The sequence below is a fragment of the Engystomops pustulosus genome, chromosome 7 (assembly GCF_040894005.1).
Source record: "Engystomops pustulosus chromosome 7, aEngPut4.maternal, whole genome shotgun sequence".
NCBI lineage: Eukaryota > Metazoa > Chordata > Amphibia > Anura > Leptodactylidae > Engystomops > Engystomops pustulosus.
The window spans coordinates 32,863,722-32,888,151 of NC_092417.1; the positions used below are offsets into that span (position 1 = coordinate 32,863,722).

A 24,430-nucleotide genomic window follows, 5' to 3' on the forward strand; every position below is an offset into this window, starting at 1 on the left:
CATAGATGACAAATATTGGGGCACATTTACTCACCAGGTCACTGGAGTTCACTGAAAGTGCATTGTCCATGTATAATGCTGGGTGCGGCGATTCACTAAGAAATCATGAATGTGGCTCTTCCCCTCTCAGGTCCGACAGAGTTCACCAATTTTTTTCGTGGTGCATCTTTAACATAGGGCGTGGGGCACAATCTGAAAGTTCTATACTCAGTCCGAATCAGTTGGACTTTCCCACAGGACGCCCCCTATTTTGTGCTACACGGAAGCCAGTGCAGCTACGCCACAAAAGGGTCGCGTGCAACACAATCGCAGCACAGACACTTAGATACCTGTGCAAGCTGTTTTAGCCATGAAGAACGAACACAGCCCAACCAAAGTGCAGTGTGCGACCGCTAAGTAAATGAGCCCTATTGATTTCTTGGGAATGCCAGGGAATAAAAAAAAATATCGGAGTTGAGTGAAGTCGATTAGAGAATTTGGGATGGTCGCGACATTTCCTCTTCATCAAAAATTTTTACCTTTGCCCCTTTAAATTTGGATGAGTCTTGTTTTCACCCAGAAACATCGCACTTATCTTGACGGATTGTGCCTGGTGCTGCAGCTCAGTCTTCAGGGCCAGTCTAATATAAATCTTAAGATTACTAAATCTGTCCCAATGTTTCCAAAACTGTAAAAATCTGAGCTATGCTAATGAAACAGTTTTTACGAGCATTTTTATACTTTTACAAAAGAAAAACAGAATCTTATTGGATAAGTTATGCTTCATTTCTTTTATGGTTCTCCCCCACATTGTATATAAGAGACTTACATGTACATTATATATAACCTTATCAAGTAGGGAACTGAACTGCAACAACATGGCCGCAAAAAACTGCATAAAAATCTAAACAAAACACTATATTCTAAAGCCTCTTTGAGACGACCACCTAAAATTGCAGTGAAAAGTTCTCATTTAAGGGTTTGCCCTGTTAAAGAGAAGGTCAGTAGGTATAATATATGGTGGACATAAAAATCTGTAACAGGAGATCTGATCACAGGGAGGTCATCTCCAGGGGTAGATCGGGTGGGGGTGGGGGGGGCATGTCATCTCCAGGGGGAGATCCGTGTGGGGGGAGTGCAACGTGGGATCTGGTGGGAGAAACATCATCTTTAGGAGGAGATCTGATGGGGGGGGGGGGGGGCACGTCATCTCCAGGGGGAGATCCGGTGGGAGTAACATCATCTTTAGGAGGAGATCTGATGGGGGCGACTTCATCTCCAGGGGGATATTCAGTGGGGGTGACATCATCTTCAGGAGATCTAATGGGGGCGATGTCATCTCCAGGGGGAGATCTGGTGGGAATAACATCATCTTTAGGAGGAAATCTGATGGGGGGGGGGCATTATCTCCAGGGGGAGATCTGGTGGAAGTGACATCATTTTCAGGAGAAGATCTGATGGGGGGGGGGGGGGGGGGGCGACATTATCATCAGGGGGAGATCTGGTGGAAGTGACATCATCTTCAGGAGGAGATCTGATGGGGGTGAGGTCATCTACAGGGGGAGATCTGGTGGGAGTAACATCATCTTCAGGAGGAGATCTGATGGGGGCGATGTCATTTCCAGGGGGAGATTCGGTGGGGGGTGACATCTGCAGGAGGAGATCTGATGGGGGCGATGTCATCTCCAAGGGGAGATCTGGTGGGAGTGACATCATCTTTAGGAGGAAATCTGATGGGGGGGGGGCATTATCTCCAGGGGGAGATCTGGTGGAAGTGACATCATTTTCAGGAGAAGATCTGATGGGGGGGGGGGGGGGGGGCACATTATCATCAGGGGGAGATCTGGTGGGAGTAACATCATCTTCAGGAGGAGATCTGATGGGGGAGATGTCATTTCCAGGGGAGATTCGGTGAGGGGGTGACATCATCTGCAGGAGGAGATCTGATGGGGGCGATGTCATCTCCAAGGGCCGATCTGGTGGGAGTGACATCATCTTCAGGAGGAGAACTGATGGGGGTGAGGTCATCTACAGGGGAGATCTGGTGGGTATTACATCATTTCTAAGAGGAGATCAGGGGAGGATGAGGTCTAATCTAAGAGGAGATCCAGTCTGAATTATGTCACCTCCATGAGGAGATCAGGTCGGGATGGGATCATCTCTAGGAGAAAATCTGGTCTGAATGAGATGGTAATCGATAACAGTGTGAAAAGTTTCACCGTGGTCGGTTCATTACCTACCATTGTTTTTTAGAGTCTGCATATTCTGAAGACAGAAACAAGTATTATATTTGTTTTTATAGGAAGAAATCCATCATTTTTTTTATATTATACATTTAAATTTGGGCAAATAACTGATAAAAAAAGATAAATATAAATACAGTGTGTATAGGTGGGTCTTTTACTCCTAAAACCAGTATGAGCTCACTCCTGTGTCCACACCTTCTTGTATGTTCATTTCTTGTCTGGGACTTCACCTTCTACAGACGCCTACCCCTCGGTGCCAGAGATCTCTTACTTCATTGCAGTTTTCACATTGAAGATCTAATATGAACGACCATCATTTGGAGATTCTTTTTATAATTTCTAGTGCTATTGCCACATAGGCTTTGGCCTGTAATAAGTAAAAGACAACCAGAAAATCCAGAAATAAGATGCACATAAATGATATCAGCTTTACTGGTTCTACAGGAACACTTACCTCACTGCTCTCTGGGTTGGACACAACTACTGGCTTGCCCAAGTCGCAGGTTTCCCTAATATTAATATGCAGAGGGATGTCACCTGTGTACACATAAGAAAGCATACAATGTATATGGAATACTTGCACAAACGCACAGTCAAATAAAAGCCCTACTGCCTCATCTCATGCATAGGACTTGGGAACTGTGAATTGGCACAGCACCCAAATCCAATGATTTTATTGTGGATATTAAAGGTGCGGTGAGGCCTAGCGAATGTATGTCCCGACCGGCCGCACTGCAATTTATAGAACATATATATCCTATTCTTTACTGGAATCTGCAGTGCCACCATTAATTTCCTATGAGCATCATCAGGGGGAGCGGGGCTAACCTATAGCTCTCCTAAGAGCCACAAACAACGGCACATGATATCCAAATAAAGCAGATTAAATCCGATTAGGAGAGACAGTAATAGTCCTGATTACCCTGCCCACACACAGTGATCGACAGTGAGAGTCATAATTACCCCGCCCACACACAGTTATTGCCAGTCAGCGTCTGGATTATTCCGCCCACAGATAGAGATTGACAATCAGAGTCTGGATTACCCCGCCTACACACAGTGATTGACAGTCAGAGTCTGGATTACCCCGCCCACACATGGCAAACCCGGGAAGAAAGCACTAGCGGTTGCTTTTAAGATATGTGAGAGCTATATCACAAGACACAGACCCGAGTGATTTGTGATATAGTTCTTATCCCAGTACTGGATTAACTGATCGATCACCAATTTGGAATTCACTCCACAACTCTTGCAGAGGGGTATGGAGACCCTCACTTAAAAATATCTTTAATAACATATATTCTTTGTACCCAAAATATCAAGTCCCATAGTAGCAGCAAGTTGCTTTGCCCCATCTTCACCAAAGATATGGGTCTGGTGGTCACATTTTGGACAGCGAAAAACACTCATGTTCTGTACAAGTCCCAGCACCTAAGGAAAAAGAAAGCAGGGCATTTACATCAATACAGTTAGCATAACTCCATCCTTCATCATAAGCTGTATTATAGGGAAAGTATCATATCACTTTTATATCTTTATCTTCCACTGTGTAACCCTTTATGCCCTGTCTATAATGTCAATTTGGAGACTGATGCAAAAAAAAAAAACAAAAAAAAAACCAACAACAAAAACACCAGGGCATTGTACTTAAAGGGGTATTCCCATCTGGACATTAAAATTTCATTTAATTAATTTGCCATATGTAAACATTTTGTCAATTGTTTGAAGATAATTTCTCATAAATGTGGCCATGTTGTCCGATAGCTTCCTCAGATACAACCACCTCACATTTTGGCAGCGGTGGCCAGACATGCGCTACTGAGCTCTGCCTGACCACCTGGCTTCAGCGTTCATTACCACAAAACGGCTGTAGGACCTGCAGTAACTCCTGAACATTTCATATACAAAAACCTTTTGTTTCTTTGTGCAATCACTCAGCAGAGGTGGTCGTATCCAAGGACACAGTCTTGTTTCCAAGGGACCATATCACTACATTTATGGGAAATTATCTTCACACAAGTACATTTTTTTTTAATTACATCTAACCGAAGAAACGTATATATATGGCAGATTGATAAACTTGAATGTGAAGATAGTGACAAAAAAAGAATGCTGGAATAACCACATGATGGCTGGAACAGGGATTAAAAATAATATTAAAATTTTACCCTGCTCAAGTTCCTGGTTGCTGTGTCGAGTTGGCTTGACGTAAAGGTTAATTAGTTACTGGACCCACTTCTCCCAATCAATAGCTGCATACAATATAAGTCCCCTACTTTGGCTTGAGGAGGTCACTGATTGGCCGAAGCAGGTTCCATGACCCCAGGTAATTATGTGGACTCTGGGTGGGGATCTTTCAGCCTGAAGAGCTTTCCACACTCTGCACTGTGCTGTCCCATGACCCCTCTCCTCTGCTACAAGTAGGATTTGTATCAGGATTTTGGTTGGATACTTACATCAGCCATTCAGATCAAAGGGGAGGAGCTGTGGAACAGTTCATTGCAAAGAGGAGAAAGCTCTTCAGGCTGAAAGGCTCACCCAGAGCCCTTGAAGGAGCTGAAAACCAGGATTATAACGTCACTTTTCACTGTCCTGCTGGTACTTACTATACCCATAAAAGTTTTGACAGATCACCCTGAATTATAGCCAACACTGTCTGCAGTCTAGTATTATAAAAACTTATGACGGATTCCCTTTAAACTTGTCAAATGAGTGTGTCCCTACACAGATTTCAACTTTGATATGGCGTGTCCATGTAATGACCCCTCCCTGTTGTCAATTTATTAAAAAAAAAAGATATTTAGAAATAAATTAATTTAATTTAATTCAGGTGTTGATGCAATATTATTACACAATTGCTAAAATATTTGGCATTTTTATTCTATTAAGGTACTGTAGGAAAATTGTGCATGTGAGTATTTAGAATCAATCCACTGAAAATCCATCATTTATCTTTCTCCAAGACAAGGAAAGGCAAAGCAGAACTGGAACTTACAGGAACGTTGACTTTGTGAAACATTTCAGCCCCTCTGCGAGCATCCAGCAATGCGATGTCCTGGGGAGTTGAGACTATCACAGCCCCTGGGAAGATGAATCATTGCGTTACTCTGCTCCCACTCACTGCCTGGAAGAAGACTGCTCCCACCGCCTCCTGCCGAGAACATGGAGTGACCAACACTATGGGCCAGGGGTGGGGAAGACGCTGATTAACTACATATGTGCCGAAGTGAGACGTGAACGATCACACATGGCAGTGCAATGTCCACGGTTCTGATATAACACATCAGTAAAAAGAAAAAAAAAAAGAGAGAGAGAAACTGAAATTATAGAAAAAAAAGGTACCGTATTTTTCGGACTATAAGGCGCACAAAAAAATCCTCAGAAATCAATGGTGCGCCTTAAAGTCCAGTGCGCCTTATATATGAACTGTACTGACAGACAACAGCTGCCTTGAACTGTGCACAGGTCTGCCACCTGCTGGTCATTCATCCTTATAATCAGGTGCGCCTTTACTCCAGTGCGCCTTACATATGAACCTAGACATTTTAGCAGACATTTATTGATGGTGTGCCTTATAGTCCGAAAAATACTGCAGGTTGAAAATTTTCCTAAATAATCCAATGAAGATCAGATGCGCCACTGGAATCTGTCAGCTGCTTATTTCTGCACCTATACAGCCACAATGCATAATTTGTTCTATAATGTATTGTTACAACACTTGGAGTCACCCCGTGGGCATTCTAAGGATGCCCCATGTTCCTGTATAAGTCTTCTTGCCCAATTACCCACATATCAGCCCTCAAACTGGTATTCAGTGTATGTACAGATGAAGTCGAGACCACTGCACCTCACTTCACGTGTGCCAGATATCAGGTGCATGACTACTCCTGAATCTGGGACCGCCCACATGACAATTTTCACATATCACTGACCACTTTAAAATTAATTTTTTTTTTAAACCTAATGCTTAAAATGAAATTGGAGAGAGTAAAATCTCAATAAACTGTTTGCAGACAAACGCTACTAAGAAGGGGACTAGTAACAATAAAGCGTGTCGCCTCCTGTCACCACTAGTCATTGTATGTGAACCGAGACTCATTGGCGGTGTCATATCAACTGACCCTCTGTATACACCAGTGATGATGGGAGGCATTGTGCTTCATTGTTACAACTCCCCTTGCTTTTTCATCACTTTCACACCCCTTAAAGGAAATCTACCATTTTAAAATGGTCATTCTGACCCAAACATACCTGTACTTAGGGGTAGATGAACTAACGCTGGAGGTGGTCTTGATATGGCACAGAAATCCTTAGTTTTGTCCAAAAATCAATTTATACACTAGACAGAGGGAAGTCAGGGGAGAACTTACAAGCACACAAGGAGCGTGCATTGTTATGCAAGTGACCAAGCACCGAGAGAACTGTGTCAGGGGCCCAGGAGCACGGAATGGGTTCATCTGGCTAGTATATAAATCGATTTTTGGACGAAACTAAGGATTTCTGTGCCATATGAAAACCACCTCCAGCATCCGCTAAACTACCCCTAACTATAGGTATGTTTGGGTCACAATGACTATTTAGAAATGGTAGATTTCCTTTAATCTCATTAAAAAAAAAAACCCTACTCCCAGGCAACTCCTGTTCTGGTGAAATCAAGGGATTATGACATGAGACTGATCGCTTTCATATTAAACGACTCTACTTGTGTAGAGCGATGGACTGTTCTTATCAGTATGAAGCCGAAACCATCCTGCTTTTGGTTCGGCCTATAAGTTCAAATTCAAGGCAGAACCCTCAATCGTATCATAGTGGTGCCAAAGGGTTGACTTAGGGACCCTCCTCCTTCTGTAATCCACTTTGGGGCCAGGGTCAATACATAAAGTGGAACCTAAAGGATTACAAAGCTCTTCTAAGTAGCCCACCAAGCTAAAAAAAGATGTATTGGTGGCCGCTAGCGACAAACCTGATCCGCCAGACAGTTAAAATTGAAAGACTGTACATCCGCTGGGATTCTAGAATATGTTTAACCCTACCAGAGACGGGGATGTTCTGAGAGATGGACAGCTGCACGTCTCCAGTTCCCGGTGGCATATCTATAACCAGGTAATCCAACTCTCCCCAATCTACCTGCTCAGAGACATAGATATATTACTACACAGAAGAAACCTTCACAGCAGTATTGTGCATCAATGACGGTAGCTATAGTGGTGACATATGTTCATTGACCCACCTGCCTTAGTAATCGCTCAATTGCAGACATGACCATCAACCCTCTCCATACGACGGGGGCGGTCTCTTCCACCAGGAAACCCATGGACATGCTGGCAGGAAGACACAGAAGGGACAGCCGAATGAACAGGCATCAGGCTCGTGAGTCAGTCTTTGTGTGTATAGCGATAAATCATGACTCAGTTTGTGTACTTGCTTGTGATAAGATCATATCGAGGGCATCTGTTCGGGCAAATGTGTGGGGATGATTTATTGTGCTCTTATTGGATGCAATGAATCATTGTGTTTATTCACAAATGAAATGGTATTCTGTATATGTTTATGGTAAAGTCACAATGTTACGTGGGGAAGGCCAGATGACTCTACATACTGATTAAAAAGGGAATAAAGCCCCTTACTCTAACACGTGGATTTGTACTTACAGGGTCATGACATGTACATTACTCTGGCCTTACATCTTTTTGCAACAAGCTGAATTTACGGGATATATATACCACTGTCCTGATTCCTCCTCCCCCAAGCAAAGGATTGAGCAGCTGGATAAATACATGCCCAATCCTTCATTCTCAGAGGTGTCTAACTGCAGCTAGTTCTCTCTACCTTTGGAGAACACATGCGAGTATACGTAAGGGTCGAGTGAAATAATATAAAACATATACTTACCTCAGTACTTACATCTGATCCAGAATGGCTACGCCTGTCACTATAAGCCTATGTTGGTATACAGACGTTCAGCCGTGAAGTCACATGACATCTCGCATTGGCTACAGCCTAATATAGGGTATAGCGGGAGCACGGAGTTGGCGCTATGTGCCCGCTGAGCCTCTGTATACCAACAGAAGCTAGTGGTGATGGGGAGTGGCAATGGCAGAGGTGAGTATAAATTATTGATTATTCTACACTACTTCAGATCAATTACAAAAAAATACCTGATATACTTGTGCATAAGCCAAGTTTTTCAGCAAAAAAAAATGTGCTGAAAAACCCCACCTTGGCTTATACATGAGTGTATAAACAAATAAACTACATACTCACCTTCCAATTCTCCCTGCGGCTCCTCTTCCTTCTTCTCTTCACTCATAGCAGAGGGGGCCGAGACATGTCCATGCGCTTTGCCCGCCGGCGCACAATAGGATGTCACCAACGGCGCGCCATAGTGTGCATCGACGAGAGAACAAGGAAGAGGAGCCACGAGGAGCATCGGAAGGTGAGTATGTAAGTTTATTCATTTTTATACACTGCAGAGCTGCAGGGAATTTACTTATTTGGGGGGCAGCAGGGCATCTCTTTAGGGGGGCTGCAAGGCATTTCATTAATAGGAGGCTGCAAGGCATTTCATTAGGGGGGCTGCAAGGCATTTCATTAGGGGGGCTGAAAGGCATTTCATTAGGGGGGCTGAAAGGCATTTCATTAGGGGGGCTGAAAGGCATTTCATTATTTGGGGGCTTTCTGCAGGGCGTTTCATTACAGGGGGAGGTTGTAACCAATGCATTTTTCACCCTAGGCTTATACTCAAGTCAATAAGTTTTCCCAGTTATTTGTGGTAAAATTAGGGGCCTCGACTTATACTCCAGGATATTTGGTATACGACCCTTTAAGGATATAGATATATAGCTACAAAAACATGTTGTGATACACAATAAGATGTACTCGGTAGTGTCACATGAGAATTGAGCACAAAGAGCACAGAAAGGATCCAGTTACCACATTAGTACATTTAGTACTAATCACAGTATATATATATACACATACATACACACATATGACTATATAAAGTGGATTTACCAAGCATTGTAGTGTATCTTCTGTAAATCTGTGTTCAGACCATTGAAGCTGGCTATACATTCAAAGTGTGGCCGCTACATCCAAATTGTATGGCACCTACTGTCTATTCGATACTATTACTACACAGTTTGTTATGTGGTTAAAGAGATGGGGGGAGGGCACTTATCAGACCTTGCGGACAGTTTTGTGGCGTGCAAGCCCTGAAATAATCGCAATGCCGTGCAAATCAACCATTGTGGTTATTCTGCCCTTTACGCTGTCTTCATGTATAGAGGGGAGTAAATGAGCAAATGTTTGACGGCTGCAACGCAATTCTGTGACAGGCGTAAATAAAAGGTTTGACGGCTGCAGCACAATTCTACACCAGGCAGTATCCAGTAGCTTTGGAGGTGTAGAGACTTTATCACGGCGGGTGCACGAGAGGCGACAAATGATAAATGTCCCCTACAGAATCAGAGCCTAAAATCCGTCATTTACAGAGTGATCTCTCACATACGGAAACAATAGTTCAATAAGCTGAATATTATTTTATTCTTATCTGTCTTAAACACCACTTACCATTGAATTCCATAATTGACGAGAGGAATCATCAAATTTCCTGTAGAAACAGAAAACAAAATGGGAAAAATGTTTTAAGTCTGTCTGCAATGACCCAATTTCCATCAGATTTACTCATTGAGATTTTTGAGAAGACCTTTTTTTCTTTGTTATACAGGGATGAAAAAGTTATTTTGTACCTTTTTAAACCCTGAATTGTGGAACGTAGGACTTGAGGATTTGTAACCCAATAGGTTTTTAACTGTGCTACAGTCCACTGGGTCTCAGCTTTCCTGAGCCATGTACCCTGATACTCAAATAAACCAAGAACCGCCAGGCTAAATCCATCCACCGTGCTGGAGCCAGGACAATGTGAATGCCCGCATAGTCATGGCCTGGGATAGATATAGCACAAGCTGAAAATGTAGGTATAGTCCATATGTGACACTCCAAGCTCTGTAAAAGAACAGAGTATATAAGGGAAAGAGTTACAATTCTTGAGAAGACATCACTTACTGTCTGACACCTCTGGATTTCCTTTTAGATTCATCATTCGGGGAATAGATGGTCCATAGACATCAGCATCTAGGAGACCTACAGCTTTTACCTGTATAATAGTATAAAACAGCAATATCTTTAATAGGTTAAGACAACTATCTGTCCCAAAAATTCCATGGGAGTGGGCCGAGCACTAGAGATGGAAGATGCGCATTCTGCATCACATTTGGACCCCCAGATCCTCATCTTGTGGATAAGTGTCTTACATGGATTAATGTCTAAGAACTATCATATTTTTTCCCACTTTTTAAACAAAACATGCAAGTCTATGATAAACCGTGAAAAACTCGTGGACGCTATTTGTGAGCGGTATGCTTAGGGTTGTACTGTAAAATGCATTTTTGCAGTCATGTGACCTTCACAGGAGGCTACACCTCTGTTTTTATAAATGTATAAAACATATGGATGGGAAATCAATGTCATATGGGCATACGGGTGATCCAAAGGGTGCATTCACAAGTTCAGGGTGCGTTCAGACGTTGCAGTTAAAACTGCATCGCAATCAGCTTTGAGGTGGTTTTAGGTAAAGTTTTGTCAATTGAACAGGTGAAAGACATGAACTGAACGAGTGAATTTGATTGTGAAGGGGAAACCTTCTCCACAAATGTCATTCACTTGTTCAGTTCATGTCTTTCACCTTTTCAATTGACAAAACTGCACCTCAAACCACCTCAAAGCTGATTGAGATGCAGTTTTAACTGCAACGTGTGAACGCACCCTCAGCTTTTCACATGCAGTTTTTGAAGCCAAAAGCAGGTGTGGATCATAAGGGGTGAGCATGTTATCATTGAGAGAAGCTGATTCTCTTTTTATACCCCACTCCTGGTTTGAACATTAAAAACTGCATCTGAAAAACTGCACATTTGAATGCACCAAAATGGACATTTTTTAGCAAATATGCAGGTATTAAAGGGGTTGTGCCATGATAGCAGGATAGGTCATAACTTGCTGAATAGCAGGGATGTAAGTGCTGGAACCCACAATGATTCAGAGAAAAACGAGTCGCACATGGAAGTAATGGACATAACACAGCGCTCGTTATCAATGCACTTCATACAAAGTAGAAAGGAGTTGAACCCCCACAGATCGGCAGGCTACAACCTACACACTGCATAGGTCTTAACTTGCTATCAAGCCACCTTTTAAAACCTTTGCGCTCTGCGGCGGATACCATGACAGCCTCGGGTCTCCGTGAGGCTGCATGGTTAGTGCAGATTCGTTGCAAAAACGCCATATACTGCAATACAGTAGCATTGCAGTATATGGTAGGAACGATCAGACCATCTAGGGTTAATGTACCCTAGAGGGTCTAAGAAATAGTGAAAAGAAAAGAAAAAAGGTTTAAAAAATGTAAAAAAATCAATAAAATATAAAAAATTCTAATCACCCCCCTTTCCCTAGAACTGATATAAAACATAATAAACAGTAAAAATCACAAACACATTAGGTATCGCCGCATCCCAAAATGCCCGATCGAGCAAAATGGTTATTGGACGACGGTGACTTCCAAAACTGGAAATGGCGGGAAAATGTCCTAAATGTGACTTTTACACCGTTCTACATGACATAAAAAATGTAATAAAAAGTGATCAAAATGTCGCACAGTCCTCAAAATGGTAGCAATGAACACATTTGTTACGCACAAAATAAGCCCTCACACAGGTCTATACACGGAAAAATGAAAAAGTTATGGATTTTTGAAGGTGAAGAGCGAGAAATAAGCGAAAAAACCACAAAGGTTTCATGCTACCAATCCGCATGAAGTAAAAGGAAGCTTAGGGTCTGAAGTCCAATGACAGAAATCAATAATATCATTATTTTATGACCACATACTCTGCTATCGGGTAAGGAGATCTGCTAGATATTTACTTACGTGATCACTTGCTGCAAGTCCCAATGCCAGGTTGACTGTTTGAGAAAAAAGGATCAGTAAGGATGACAGCAAAATGAAGGCAAATTAAATAGATTAAAGAGAACTTGTTGCTGAATTTTAACCCATTAAACTACTAACCCCCTTAAGGTAGGGTATGAAATGTCCTTTCCAGAATTCCCTTATAATGTGAAAAAAATCAACTTCTAAGTCATGTGAAAATGATCTGAGAAGAGTAATTTTTTCTGAGATGAGTCATGTTTAGCGGCTGCAGGGAGAGTGTCACTTTTGAAACCCTTATCTGCGATTCTATAGCATATGGTGTCATATCGAAGAGAAGAATCTTTCAGATAACATGAGGCTTGTGATTCTTTGAGCTACAGAACCGCAGATACAGGTGGTTATTTAGATCAGAGAACCACAAACATGATGCCATCTAATAGATCTTTAAAATGGCACATTTCATAGCATGTTTCTAAGTGCTATAGAACTAAACATATAGGTTTCTGCAGTGACACTACCCCTGCAGCCTCTTAGGCTGGTGCCACACGCACCACTTTGTCTGCTTTTGCAAACGCAAACAAAGCTGCACGTATGGCACCAGCCTTAGCTTAACTCATCTTAGGCAAATATGACACTTCTCTGTTCATTTTCCTATGACTTTGGGGTGATTTGTTTTATAGGAAAATGGGTGAGATTTCACATAAAAGAGGGAATTCTAGAAATTACATTTCATACCCTACCTGATGGGACTATGGGAACTAGGTGGCCATGGAAAGATATTATGAGGTGTAGATACCTGTGGGAACCTTTTTAAGCACTGTAACGATACTCATATTCCAATGATTTCCAGGTTCCCACTGGTAACTACATCCTTTAAAATGCTTTCTCAAACACTAGCTGAGATTGGTAACTGCTGTACCCCCTGGATAGCCAAATCAGCATTTACAAAGAACAGGAGCAGAGACTAAATGCAGAGACTACACAAGCACTGTAGGAGAAGCGTAGAGTCGATCTATGGGGCGAGTAATGCTTTTCAATTTTCTAATCGACTACGGCTGAGCAACTTCTCCGAGAGTTGATGCGAAGATATAAAGCATAGAGACAAATATGTATGTACCCAAGTCTTAAAGGACATCTACCAAAAGGATGAAGGATTGTATGCAAATGAGCTTGAGGGGCTCCACGCTCCATTAACAACTTTGAAGGCCACACTCAGGCTCATTTGCAAACAGTCCTATAACCTATTGGTAGATGCCCTTTAAGTCCCTCTCTATCTTCTCTAGTGGACCCCACCCAATGAGTTGGGCAGTAGGTTATAATATGGATATAGTATGGATCATCTCAGATTCACACAGCCGACTGTGCTCGCCCGATCCTATGGACCGAATACAGTGCAGTGGAGAGTAGTCCTTGCATCATACTGCAATGTGATATGATGTAATGACTCCCTGTCTGTCAGACAAACTGTCAGGTCAAGTGCATTTGTGTCAGTCTTATCCTACATTGATAGGTAGCAGTGTCGTGTCTACTATACCTGCAGTGGTTGATTTGCCCACCCCTCCTTTTCCAGATGCAACCACTACGACATGCTTAACCCCAGGAATCGGCTTCTGCTTTGGTAAACCACGTGCCATCATCTCGGCCTGCCTGCTCTTCAGCTTATCTTCATGAGATCCAGCTGCCTTAAAGAGAAATGATAGAATTTAATCATAACAAGTAAAATAATAAACCTGGGGCCAATTTCTTCTACTGTCAAAGACACCAATGAAGACTAAAAGATCCCACTGGCTATAATGTGATCCTCTTGTAATCGGTTCTGGTGTCCATCGCTTTGCCAGTCAAAGAAGTTCTGATACGCACTACGGAATCGCTGTGTGTTACACATAGTGGAGTCACAGAGACTAACCAGTAGATATTTACAGTGCCAGCATTGTGGATGGGATTCACACACATACAAGTAGGGAAATGGACAGGGTTGGACTGAAAGACATTTGGCTCCAGTGTAGTGTCCAGTGACACTGGGCTTTTTGCTGTCCGTCTGCCGCAGCAAAAGATGGCAGCCACAATGTGATGACATCATCATGTCTGCTGGCATCACTGCACACAGGAGAAGCAGAGCAAGAAGAGGAGAGCTGCTGGGGAACAGAGACAGGTGAGTATCTGGTGCCTATTATTTTAATTATGCTGAAACAAGAAAAGGAGAAGAGGGGCAACAATAAGAAGGGGAGATGATGGGGGCCCACAGGAAAAGGGTGATGGCACACGTGGCGTTTTGAACCTGTTTTTGGTCCGTTTTTAAGTGGTCTGTCCAAAAACGCATCAGTTTTTGACCAGTTTTAATTAAGATAATTGGTAAAATCTGTCAACGACGGATGCCATTTTGGACGGACTGCTTAAAAACGGACCAAAAATTGGTCCAAAACACCAAGTGTGGCATCACCCTAAAAGTGGGAGATGGCACAGGGGATCTCAGATTCCCTATAACATGGCTGATTTTGGGGTACACAAGGCACGTGACCACCACTGCAGCATGGAGGCTAACAAATTATAACAACACATTATTAAAGATTATTAGTAGGGGTCACACTGCAATACCTCATAACCAATGCAATAGTAGTTATGACACACAGACACGTGGTCACCCCAGGTACAAGGTCACTGCCATACACCCACCGAGCTGTAGCTCCTTGCTGGGACACAACCTCGCCGCGCCCCCTGCAGACACGTCCCGACCCGCAGAGCATTCAAGCCAGTCACTAGTAGGCCCCTGGCGGCCGCCATTACTGTCACCTAGCAACGGGTGCTCTCCTCCGCTCAGCCCAGGGAGAACAATGCCGGAAGTGTGCGTTCCAGCAGCAGTCTGCGTTCCACGCCTCCCCGTGACTGTAGAAGGAAGTGGACGTTGTATGGTGACTGCAGGCGGCTGCAGCCAGGGGAGTGACAGGTAGTCACCGGCTACAGACTGCTGGATAACACTGACGTGTACTGCTAGTATGGTAGTATGATTTAGGTAACCACGGATCAGAGCATATTGAGAGTTGAAGCTGTATAGTATAGAGAATGCTGAGAGTAGTAGTGGTATTCTACAGCATATCCTTGAATAGAGCATACTGAGAGTAGTAGTGGTATAGTGTAGAGCATGCTGAGAGTAGTAGTGGTATAGTGTAGAGCATGCTGAGAGTAGTAGTGGTATAGTGTAGAGCATGCTGAGAGTAGTAGTGGTATAGTGCAGAGCATGCTGAGAGTAGTAGTGGTATAGTGCAGAGCATGCTGAGAGTAGTAGTGGTATAGTGCAGAGCATGCTGAGAGTAGTAGTGGTATAGTGCAGAGCATGCTGAGAGTAGTAGTGGTATAGTGCAGAGCATGCTGAGAGTAGTAGTGGTATAGTGCAGAGCATGCTGAGAGTAGTAGTGGTATAGTGCAGAGCATGCTGAGAGTAGTAGTGGTATAGTGCAGAGCATTCTGAGAGTAGTAGGGGTATAGTGCAGAGCATTCTGAGAGTAGTAGGGGTATAGTGCAGAGCATGCTGAGAGTAGTAGTGGTATAGTGTAGAGCATGCTGAGAGTAGTAGTGGTATAGTGCAGAGCATTCTGAGAGTAGTAGTGGTATAGTGCAGAGCATGCTGAGAGTAGTAGTGGTATAGTGCAGAGCATTCTGAGAGTAGTAGTGGTATAGTGCAGAGCATGCTGAGAGTAGTAGTGGTATAGTGCAGAGCATGCTGAGAGTAGTAGTGGTATAGTGCAGAGCATGCTGAGAGTAGTAGTGGTATAGTGCAGAGCATGCTGAGAGTAGTAGTGGTATAGTGCAGAGCATGCTGAGAGTAGTAGTGGTATAGTGCAGAGCATGCTGAGAGTAGTAGTGGTATAGTGCAGAGCATGCTGAGAGTAGTAGTGGTATAGTGCAGAGCATGCTGAGAGTAGTAGTGGTATAGTGCAGAGCATGCTGAGAGTAGTAGTGGTATAGTGCAGAGCATGCTGAGAGTAGTAGTGGTATAGTGCAGAGCATGCTGAGAGTAGTAGTGGTATAGTGCAGAGCATGCTGAGAGTAGTAGTGGTATAGTGCAGAGCATGCTGAGAGTAGTAGTGGTATAGTGCAGATCATGCTGAGAGTAGTAGTGGTATAGTGCAGAGCATGCTGAGAGTAGTAGTGGTATAGTGCAGAGCATGCTGAGAGTAGTAGTGGTATAGTGCAGAGCATGCTGAGAGTAGTAGTGGTATAGTGCAGAGCATGCTGAGAGTAGTAGTGGTATAGTGCAGAGCATGCTGAGAGTAGTAGTGGTATAGTGCAGAGCATGCTGAGAGTAGTAGTGGTATAGTGCAGAGCATGCTGAGAGTAGTAGTGGTATAGTGCAGAGCATGCTGAGAGTAGTAGTGGTATAGTGCAGAGCATGCTGAGAGTAGTAGTGGTATAGTGCAGAGCATGCTGAGAGTAGTAGTGGTATAGTGCAGAGCATGCTGAGAGTAGTAGTGGTATAGTGCAGAGCATGCTGAGAGTAGTAGTGGTATAGTGCAGAGCATGCTGAGAGTAGTAGTGGTATAGTGCAGAGCATGCTGAGAGTAGTAGTGGTATAGTGCAGAGCATGCTGAGAGTAGTAGTGGTATAGTGCAGAGCATGCTGAGAGTAGTAGTGGTATAGTGCAGAGCATGCTGAGAGTAGTAGTGGTATAGTGCAGAGCATGCTGAGAGTAGTAGTGGTATAGTGCAGAGCATGCTGAGAGTAGTAGTGGTATAGTGCAGATCATGCTGAGAGTAGTAGTGGTATAGTGCAGAGCATGCTGAGAGCAGTAGTGGTATAGTGCAGAGCATGCTGAGAGTAGTAGTGGTATAGTGCAGAGCATGCTGAGAGTAGTAGTGGTATAGTGCAGAGCATGCTGAGAGTAGTAGTGGTATAGTGCAGAGCATGCTGAGAGTAGTAGTGGTATAGTGCAGAGCATGCTGAGAGCAGTAGTGGTATAGTGCAGAGCATGCTGAGAGCAGTAGTGGTATAGTGCAGAGCATGCTGAGAGCAGTAGTGGTATAGTGTAGAGCATGCTGAGAGCAGTAGTGGTATAGTGTAGAGCATGCTGAGAGCAGTAGTGGTATAGTATAGAGCATGCTGAGAGCAGTAGTGGTATAGTATAGAGCATGCTGAGAGCAGTAGTGGTATAGTATAGAACATGCTGAGAGCAGTAGTGGTATAGTGGAGAGCATGATGAGAGTAGTAATTGTATAGTGCAGAGCATGCTGAGAGTAGTAGTGGTATAGTGCAGAGCATGCTGAGAGTAGTAGTGGTATAGTGCAGAGCATGCTGAGAGTAGTAGTGGTATAGTGCAGATCATGCTGAGAGTAGTAGTGGTATAGTGCAGATCATGCTGAGAGTAGTAGTGGTATAGTGCAGATCATGCTGAGAGTAGTAGTGGTATAGTGCAGAGCATGCTGAGAGTAGTAGAAAGTTGTATGAGTATAGTACGGAGGGTGCTTGTAGTAGTAGGTATTGTATAGAACATTCCAATAGTTGTGCAGTTGGGAGCACGCAGGGAGTTGTGGTGATATAGGACAGCACTTGCTGAGACTAAATAGGGTTGGCTCTATTGTGAGGCCACTTTACAATTGGTTAAAATGCTTGGTTTGACCCCCCCCCCCTTGTGTATATATGAACCTTTTATGTATGTTATTTCAGTTCTGTCCTACACTTTGAGAAAGGGCTCTGCCCGAAACGCGTTAGTTAGGACTGTATTTTGTTTCACCTTTGTACTATTATAGACTTTGTATTTTTTTATTTACCGAATAAACCTTAATTATTATTTGAGTTTTTTTATCATCATTCTTTAATCAATTTTTATTTGAGAGTTGGGTAATATCCCTGTAAATAGCGCCACATCCTCTGACAATACTTTTTCGACTTCTCTATACTAATGACAACAAAACTTTTTTAAAACCCACTTGTCACAGAGACCAAAACGTTTTTGACTGGGCTTACAATTATAAAATATACAGTTCCAACTTGCATACAAATTCAACTTAAGAACAAACCTACAGAACAGATCCTGTACGTAACTGTACTGGTAAAACGTAAAGTCATGGTTACTATGGTAAGGATGTAAATTGGGTCTCTATAGAGGAGAATGCTGGTTCTCTACTGCCACCTAAAGGAACCTATTCCATAAAAATGTCTTATTCATTGGACATATACTGTACATTACTTGAGTTACTTGATGATGCAACATTGCATAAGATGATTCCTACAGGTTTATGCCAGATGTACATTCAGAAGTCATTAACTTGTCATTTTCACAGCTCTACATGGTGTAACAGATGGCAGCACTAGACAGGGAGGTATCTGCCCGGGTGGTGCTCCAGCAGTGTTTACATGCCAAGTTGCAAGTTAAACCTCCGGCTGAAGACTCTGATGCAGAATGGGTGGAGGTAAGTTACATGTATTGGTTGGTGGGTTGCACACTCTTTATTGGCATATACCAGCTTGCTATATTACAGCCTCACTACGAACAACATCAAAGATCCATAGAAGTTGAGCCATTCAGCCAGAACACTTCTCTGTATATAAAAAGCTTTAAAAACTCAAGCATGATAAACTAGGTTCACTTACTCGTAGATACATAACATAATCTTCTTATAGTTGTTATACATGGTCTCCTTCCTTCTAAATCAGTTTTAATTATACTAATGAGCCTGAAGGGCTCTTGGGGGCGTTCCAGTTTCACAGGCTGTTACACTGTCTCCTCAGCACTTTACCCTCCCTCTGCCTGTATTCTCTCTGAAGTTTCCGTACACAGTGGCGGGGGGGGAGCTCTGGTAACACCCCTTGGAGCCCTTCAAGCTTTTTAGTATAATTTAAAAGTTGATTTTAGGAGAAAGAACGCCATGGATAAGAAATATAAGAAGATACCACAGTCACGGTGCCTGGATCTATGAGTAATGTTGCTGTTTTATCATGATGGATTTTGATGGTAGATTTCCTTCAAAGATACAGTGCTTTGCCAAAGTATTTGGCCCCCTTGGAACTCTGTGTGCATGAGAAGTTATACTGTTTCTGGTCATTATATGACTTGTAATCTAGCTGTTTTGACTCACTACTCCTACTTCTCTTTCTGCATAGACTTCTATGTAATCTGACAGTTTACAGAGCTTCCATCCATCTTTCTAACAAAAAAAAAAAATTAAAGGGGTTTTCCCATGAAAGAACATTCTCAAATTTTTAACCCCTTACTTTGTTACTCAGTGTTATTTTTGTTTTAGCTCCTATCACTCAGTGCTGTTCAGTGTAAGATTCCAAGGTGTGAGCAGGGACTCTCTAAGCAGACACTTCATGATCCCTCTGTGCAATGAGATGATGTGGACTGACAAAGTGCTTAGATTATCAGGGTACAGGGTTTGTCTATACTTTTATTTAGCTTCTGAACATTCTACTAGTATCTGAAACATAGAAAGAGAGAGAGATCAGAGTCATGAGATGGATATAAAACACAATGACACACTGAGCTCTGCTCCCTCACCTAATCAATAAAACACAAAGCGTAACTACCGTGGTAGCAGCTGCTACGAGTCCCACAGTATCGGGGGGCCCTGTCATCCAACGTGACACTACAGAATGGAGGATGTGGGGGGAGTTGTATGTTGTATTTGTGTTTTGGAAAATTTCAATAAAAATGTTCTGATTTAAAAAAAAAATGGAGGATGTGCATCATTATATACATATTATGCTGCACATTGTACAGCATAATATTTATATAACATAATTGTGATGTATATATGCTGTATTTGTTATGTGTATCTGCTGTGTGTATACATGCTACAAGTCTGTATATGACAGTGTATGTGTATAAATAAGCATAAGAGTGTATATATGGTGTAATATTTATATTTTTAAGTGAGAAGGGGACCCATTCAGAAGTCTACTATGGGATCCTGCCTCTCCTAGTAGCTCCCCTGAGAAAACACACAGTCAGCTCTGCTATTAAGACCTCATCAGTCTGTAGCTTGTAGAGTAAGTCTTCGCACACTGCTGCTTGCCTGCAGGAAGTGCCTGTGTCTGAGCTGGTCTTGTAATGCAAGGGGGGAGGGGCAGGAGGCAGAGAGCACTGCAGTGTGCAGACCAGAGAAGCTATTCATGAGAAGAATCCGACCATAGTCAGCAGATTTAAAACCGTATCCAGGGACAACCAAAATTGTGTACACCAGGACTGATAGAAGCAGGTAGGGATTATATCTGTGAAATGCTTCATTTTGTTCATAACCGTGAACTAGAGTGTGTTATTTTGTTATCCTGTGTATATTTAACAATCTTGTCTTGTGTGAATACCCCTTTAAAGTAGATTAGAGATGGTGGAGGGAGATTGATAGAAGCACATTCGTATATATACTCATTTTTGTGTTTCAGATACAGAGGGGCATGGTCATGTATGTCTGCTTTTTCAAAGGAGCGACAAAAGATTTAATTCCAAAAATGGGTAAGTTTCTGTGTATATATGTACGAGATGCAAAACTAAATTTTGAAGAAATCTTAAAATCCATCCATAATGTAAGTGAATTTACCGTACATGGAAAGCAATTTACGGAAGAATACATGTCTTCAGCCTGCGGGGCTGCTCCCACACCTATAACAGAATACAGAACTAAAGATCCTAAATATATGGTATTTGCTAAGCAGTTAGCGGTACGTCTTATGTTTTTGCGTTATGAATTGGCACGGAAAGGTCAAATGACGTATAACGAACTGAACTGCACCCCCCTCCCCCTCCCCCACCCCCACACCAATAAAAACATTGTACCAGTTTTTTTTTTAATTTGTTATGATGTTACATAGCAATCTTTTCCTAGACTGTGGCTCTCCTTCACAAGACCTTTTTACTGAACACCCGACACTAGTTTAGTCTTTTTAAGAATTGGACTGGTACTGAGGCCTGCTGAGTATAGCACTTGTTTTTTTTTATTTTTGTTTTTTTTTACTATTTCTTACCACAAAAAGCAGTCTTAAAGGAAACCAACCACCTAAAAAACAAATTTTTTTTTTTAAAAAGCCTATTAATACTAACCTCCGCTCCTCTTCATCTTTATTCCGTCGCTGGTCTTGATACGCCGGGATCACCTAGAAAAGAAACTTATAATTGCAGCACGGAGCATGGGAACAATATGTCCGGTGTGTCGGGCTGCCAATTATGCACGCCGCCGCACCCCCCTCTCCCATCCAGAGAACAGGAGTCCCCTTCTCACTAATGGGTAGACTGACGTGACAAGCACGTGTCCTGCCACTCCATTCAATACTATGGGAGTGTCAGAAATTGCTGAGCACAGCGCTTGGCTATCTCTGGCACTCACATAGTCAGTAAATAGGAGTTCCAGAGATGCCCTCTGCTTAGCACTTTCCAATGCTCCTATACAATACGACAGTATGGATCGCTACAGATCGAGTTCTCGTGACCGGTGGGGTCCTTGATATCGGACCCTCACCAATCACTTTGTTACCCCCCCTCTTCTGTGGATATGTGATAACTTGAAATCTTGGGACAACCCCTTTAAGGACAAATGTGTCAGCAACTTTGATTGACAGTCTTCAGCTTGTATACCTCAATGTCATAACAGAGCGATAGGGATCGAAAGTTGCAAAACTCAAAAGGGACCTGCAGTCCTTACCTGAATTGTGATGTCTTTACTTGCTTAGGACAAAAGTTGCTGACAGGCTCCCTTTAAATGTCAGAAACCAAGTTATGCCCATACATTCATGACATTCAGATTATTGGATCACAAGCCTTTGCTTAGCTCTACACTGCACATCCTAGTCCTATCCTATCCTATAGATTCTGATGCTCATACTATACAGCGAGGACACGGTCATGCTTTTTACTTTCATCATGTTGTTCCAGATTGTTGAACAATACCAATTTTCTTTTATATTTTGCAGTGAGCTCCCTAGTAAATGTGAAATTGAGTGAATCGGATTCTGGAAAACACGTGTCCATCACAGAACTCCCGGGAGATGTACTTATTGTTCCTCAGGCTACACTCGGGGGAAAGTCAAAGGGCCGCTGCATGCAGTACCATTCAAATGCTGGTAAAGAGCAGGGCATGGAGTTATATGCCCATCTCACAGCTCAGTGCCAGAAGGAACTCGAGACCCATGCCCGGTGGTCAGAGTCCGGAGCTGTGCTTCGCTATGGAACTTATGGAAATAGACAAGTTCTGAAGCTCGATACCAATGGACCCTATACACATTTATTGGAGTTCTGAACTTGCGCTACCCCAATATAAAAAAAAGAAGTCAAGCAGTAAATACATATCTAAATTCTAATTCTATGTCTAACATAGATACAATGTTTTTGGTGTTCCAAACCCTGGGATCCCTGTAGACCTACAAAATGAATGGGCCATACTTGGTCTTGCAGCATAGCTACATTAAAGTGAATAAGATTAAGTTGTAATACCAACCACAGCCTTTTGGTAGATGGGGCGCTCTTTATTGTTTTGGAATGAAACGGTTCAGTTTTTCTAATCTTGGATCACTCCTTTAACCCTTCAGCTTTGTGCACTGTAAAAACACAGCGCAGCGATGTTAAAGGGGTTGTCCGCTGGCTGAAAAACATGGCTGCTTTCTTCCAAAGACAGCGCCACACCTGATTATGGTTTGTGCTGGTATTGCAGCTCTGCTGTTTAGAAATGAATGGAGTTTAATTGCAATACCACACACTACCCATGGTCAAGGGAGGAGCTGTTTTTGGAAGAGAGCAGCCATGTTGCATATCTCTTGCTATGGCAGTCGTGAACCTTTCAGACGCTTCCTTAGCTGTTTTAGAACAAGAGGCAGGTTTTAATACTGTACCACTATATTGGCAATATAATATTGTAAAATATTCATAATCTATAAGGATTTGGCTCTTCAATTGCAATTTCCCAATTTGACCAATAGAAATCGAGTTCAGAATAAGATATACATTATACAGGGCAGGATACTAGTGTACTGTCTGGATACTTTGGTCACCGTTGGTCTCCTTACATTTCTAACACGGTTTTCATAGATTTATTGTAAACCTCTTCTGCTGACATTTTCTTATCTCGCCATTTACTGAACTGTAATTGGGTTAAATGTCACATGGTTTCTGTCCAACCTTTCTTATCCGGTGCATCTGTACATTGCAGCAGGGAAGACATCTGGAAAATGAAGTACAATATGTTTTATTGGAGGAAAAATAAAATGTGATTAATATAAAATGTAATTTCCTGTACCATATGAAAATTTAAAGGGGATGTTCTTTGGGATCTTTTTTCGTCCAATACAGAAACACACTCAAATAATTGATATAGTTTGTGGAAAAGGAAAAGTTACACAATTTTACGATATACTTTCTGTATCAGTTCTTCTAGAGCTGTGCTCGCACCTGTGTGATATCACATGACCAGGGATATAACAAGCCGTGCACCTGTTTAACATTACATGACCAAAGATATAACCAGCTATGCATCTGTGTGACATCACATGACCAAAGATATAACCAGCTATGCATCTGTGTGACATCACATGACTAGGGATATAATGAGTCATGCACCTGTGTGACATCACATAATCAGGAATATAATGAGCCATGCACCTGTGTGACATCACATGACCAAAGATATAGCCAGCTATGCACCTGTGTGACGTCACATGACCAGGGATATAATTAGCCGTGCACCTGTGTGACATCACATGACCAGGCATATAATTATCCGTGCACCTGTGACATCACATGACCAGGGATATAATTAGCCGTGCACCTGTGTGACATCAGATGACCCGGGATATAATGCGCTGTGTATCTGTGTGATATCACATGACCTGGGGTCGGTTTCTCTCCTAAGGAAGTAAGCATAGAAGATTTCTATAGAAACAGAGATCTAGAAAACTTCAAGGAACTGATTCACAATGTATATTGGAAAATTGTATAACTTTTCGCTACACAAACCATATCAATTAATTGCTGAAAGTGGACAACAACTTTTAGTTCCATAATATCTGGCTGTTAGGTGTCCACTTTAAGAGACAACTCATGAAATACAGGTTGTGACTCCATGCTCCCCACTAGTTAAAGGGCTCCCTGACAAAAGCCAGGTAAGTTAAAACACACAATTGTATTGTAATGCAAATGCTAAGAGAAGGCAGATTTGCACTGCAGGCGAGATAAGCTTCTGCAACCTTTCTTTAGTGAAAATGAGGTCCCTGTTGACAGGTTCCCTTTAAAGGAAACCTACCACTT

General features: G+C 42.5%; 2 protein-coding genes across 5 annotated transcripts; one reads left to right on the forward strand and one right to left on the reverse strand.

Moving 5' to 3' along the window:
• Positions 1-2,258: 2,258 nt before the first annotated feature.
• NUBPL (NUBP iron-sulfur cluster assembly factor, mitochondrial) lies at positions 2,259-15,020 on the reverse strand. 2 transcript variants are annotated; one of them, XM_072115384.1, is made up of 11 exons: positions 14,881-15,020; positions 13,742-13,889; positions 12,208-12,242; positions 10,293-10,383; positions 9,798-9,837; positions 7,456-7,546; positions 7,259-7,352; positions 5,221-5,306; positions 3,536-3,656; positions 2,680-2,762; positions 2,259-2,592 (listed from the first exon to the last, which is right to left on the reverse strand). In XM_072115384.1, the coding sequence occupies exons 1-11, from the start codon at positions 14,986-14,988 to the stop codon at positions 2,539-2,541; spliced, it is 951 nt and encodes a 316-aa protein (XP_071971485.1). In that variant the 5' UTR covers positions 14,989-15,020; the 3' UTR covers positions 2,259-2,538. The 2 variants fall into 2 exon arrangements, with proteins under 2 accessions (XP_071971485.1, XP_071971486.1); XM_072115385.1 differs by having other exon boundaries at positions 13,742-13,885; positions 14,881-15,007.
• DTD2 (D-aminoacyl-tRNA deacylase 2) lies at positions 14,210-24,430 on the forward strand. Of its 3 annotated transcripts, none has more exons than XM_072115388.1 (4): positions 14,210-14,359; positions 18,483-18,611; positions 20,584-20,653; positions 22,105-24,430. In XM_072115388.1, the coding sequence occupies exons 2-4, from the start codon at positions 18,501-18,503 to the stop codon at positions 22,428-22,430; spliced, it is 507 nt and encodes a 168-aa protein (XP_071971489.1). In that variant the 5' UTR covers positions 14,210-14,359; positions 18,483-18,500; the 3' UTR covers positions 22,431-24,430. The 3 variants fall into 3 exon arrangements, with proteins under 3 accessions (XP_071971489.1, XP_071971487.1, XP_071971488.1); XM_072115386.1 differs by lacking the exon at positions 14,210-14,359 and adding an exon at positions 15,011-15,151 and having other exon boundaries at positions 22,105-24,429; XM_072115387.1 differs by lacking the exon at positions 14,210-14,359 and adding an exon at positions 15,071-15,217 and having other exon boundaries at positions 22,105-24,429.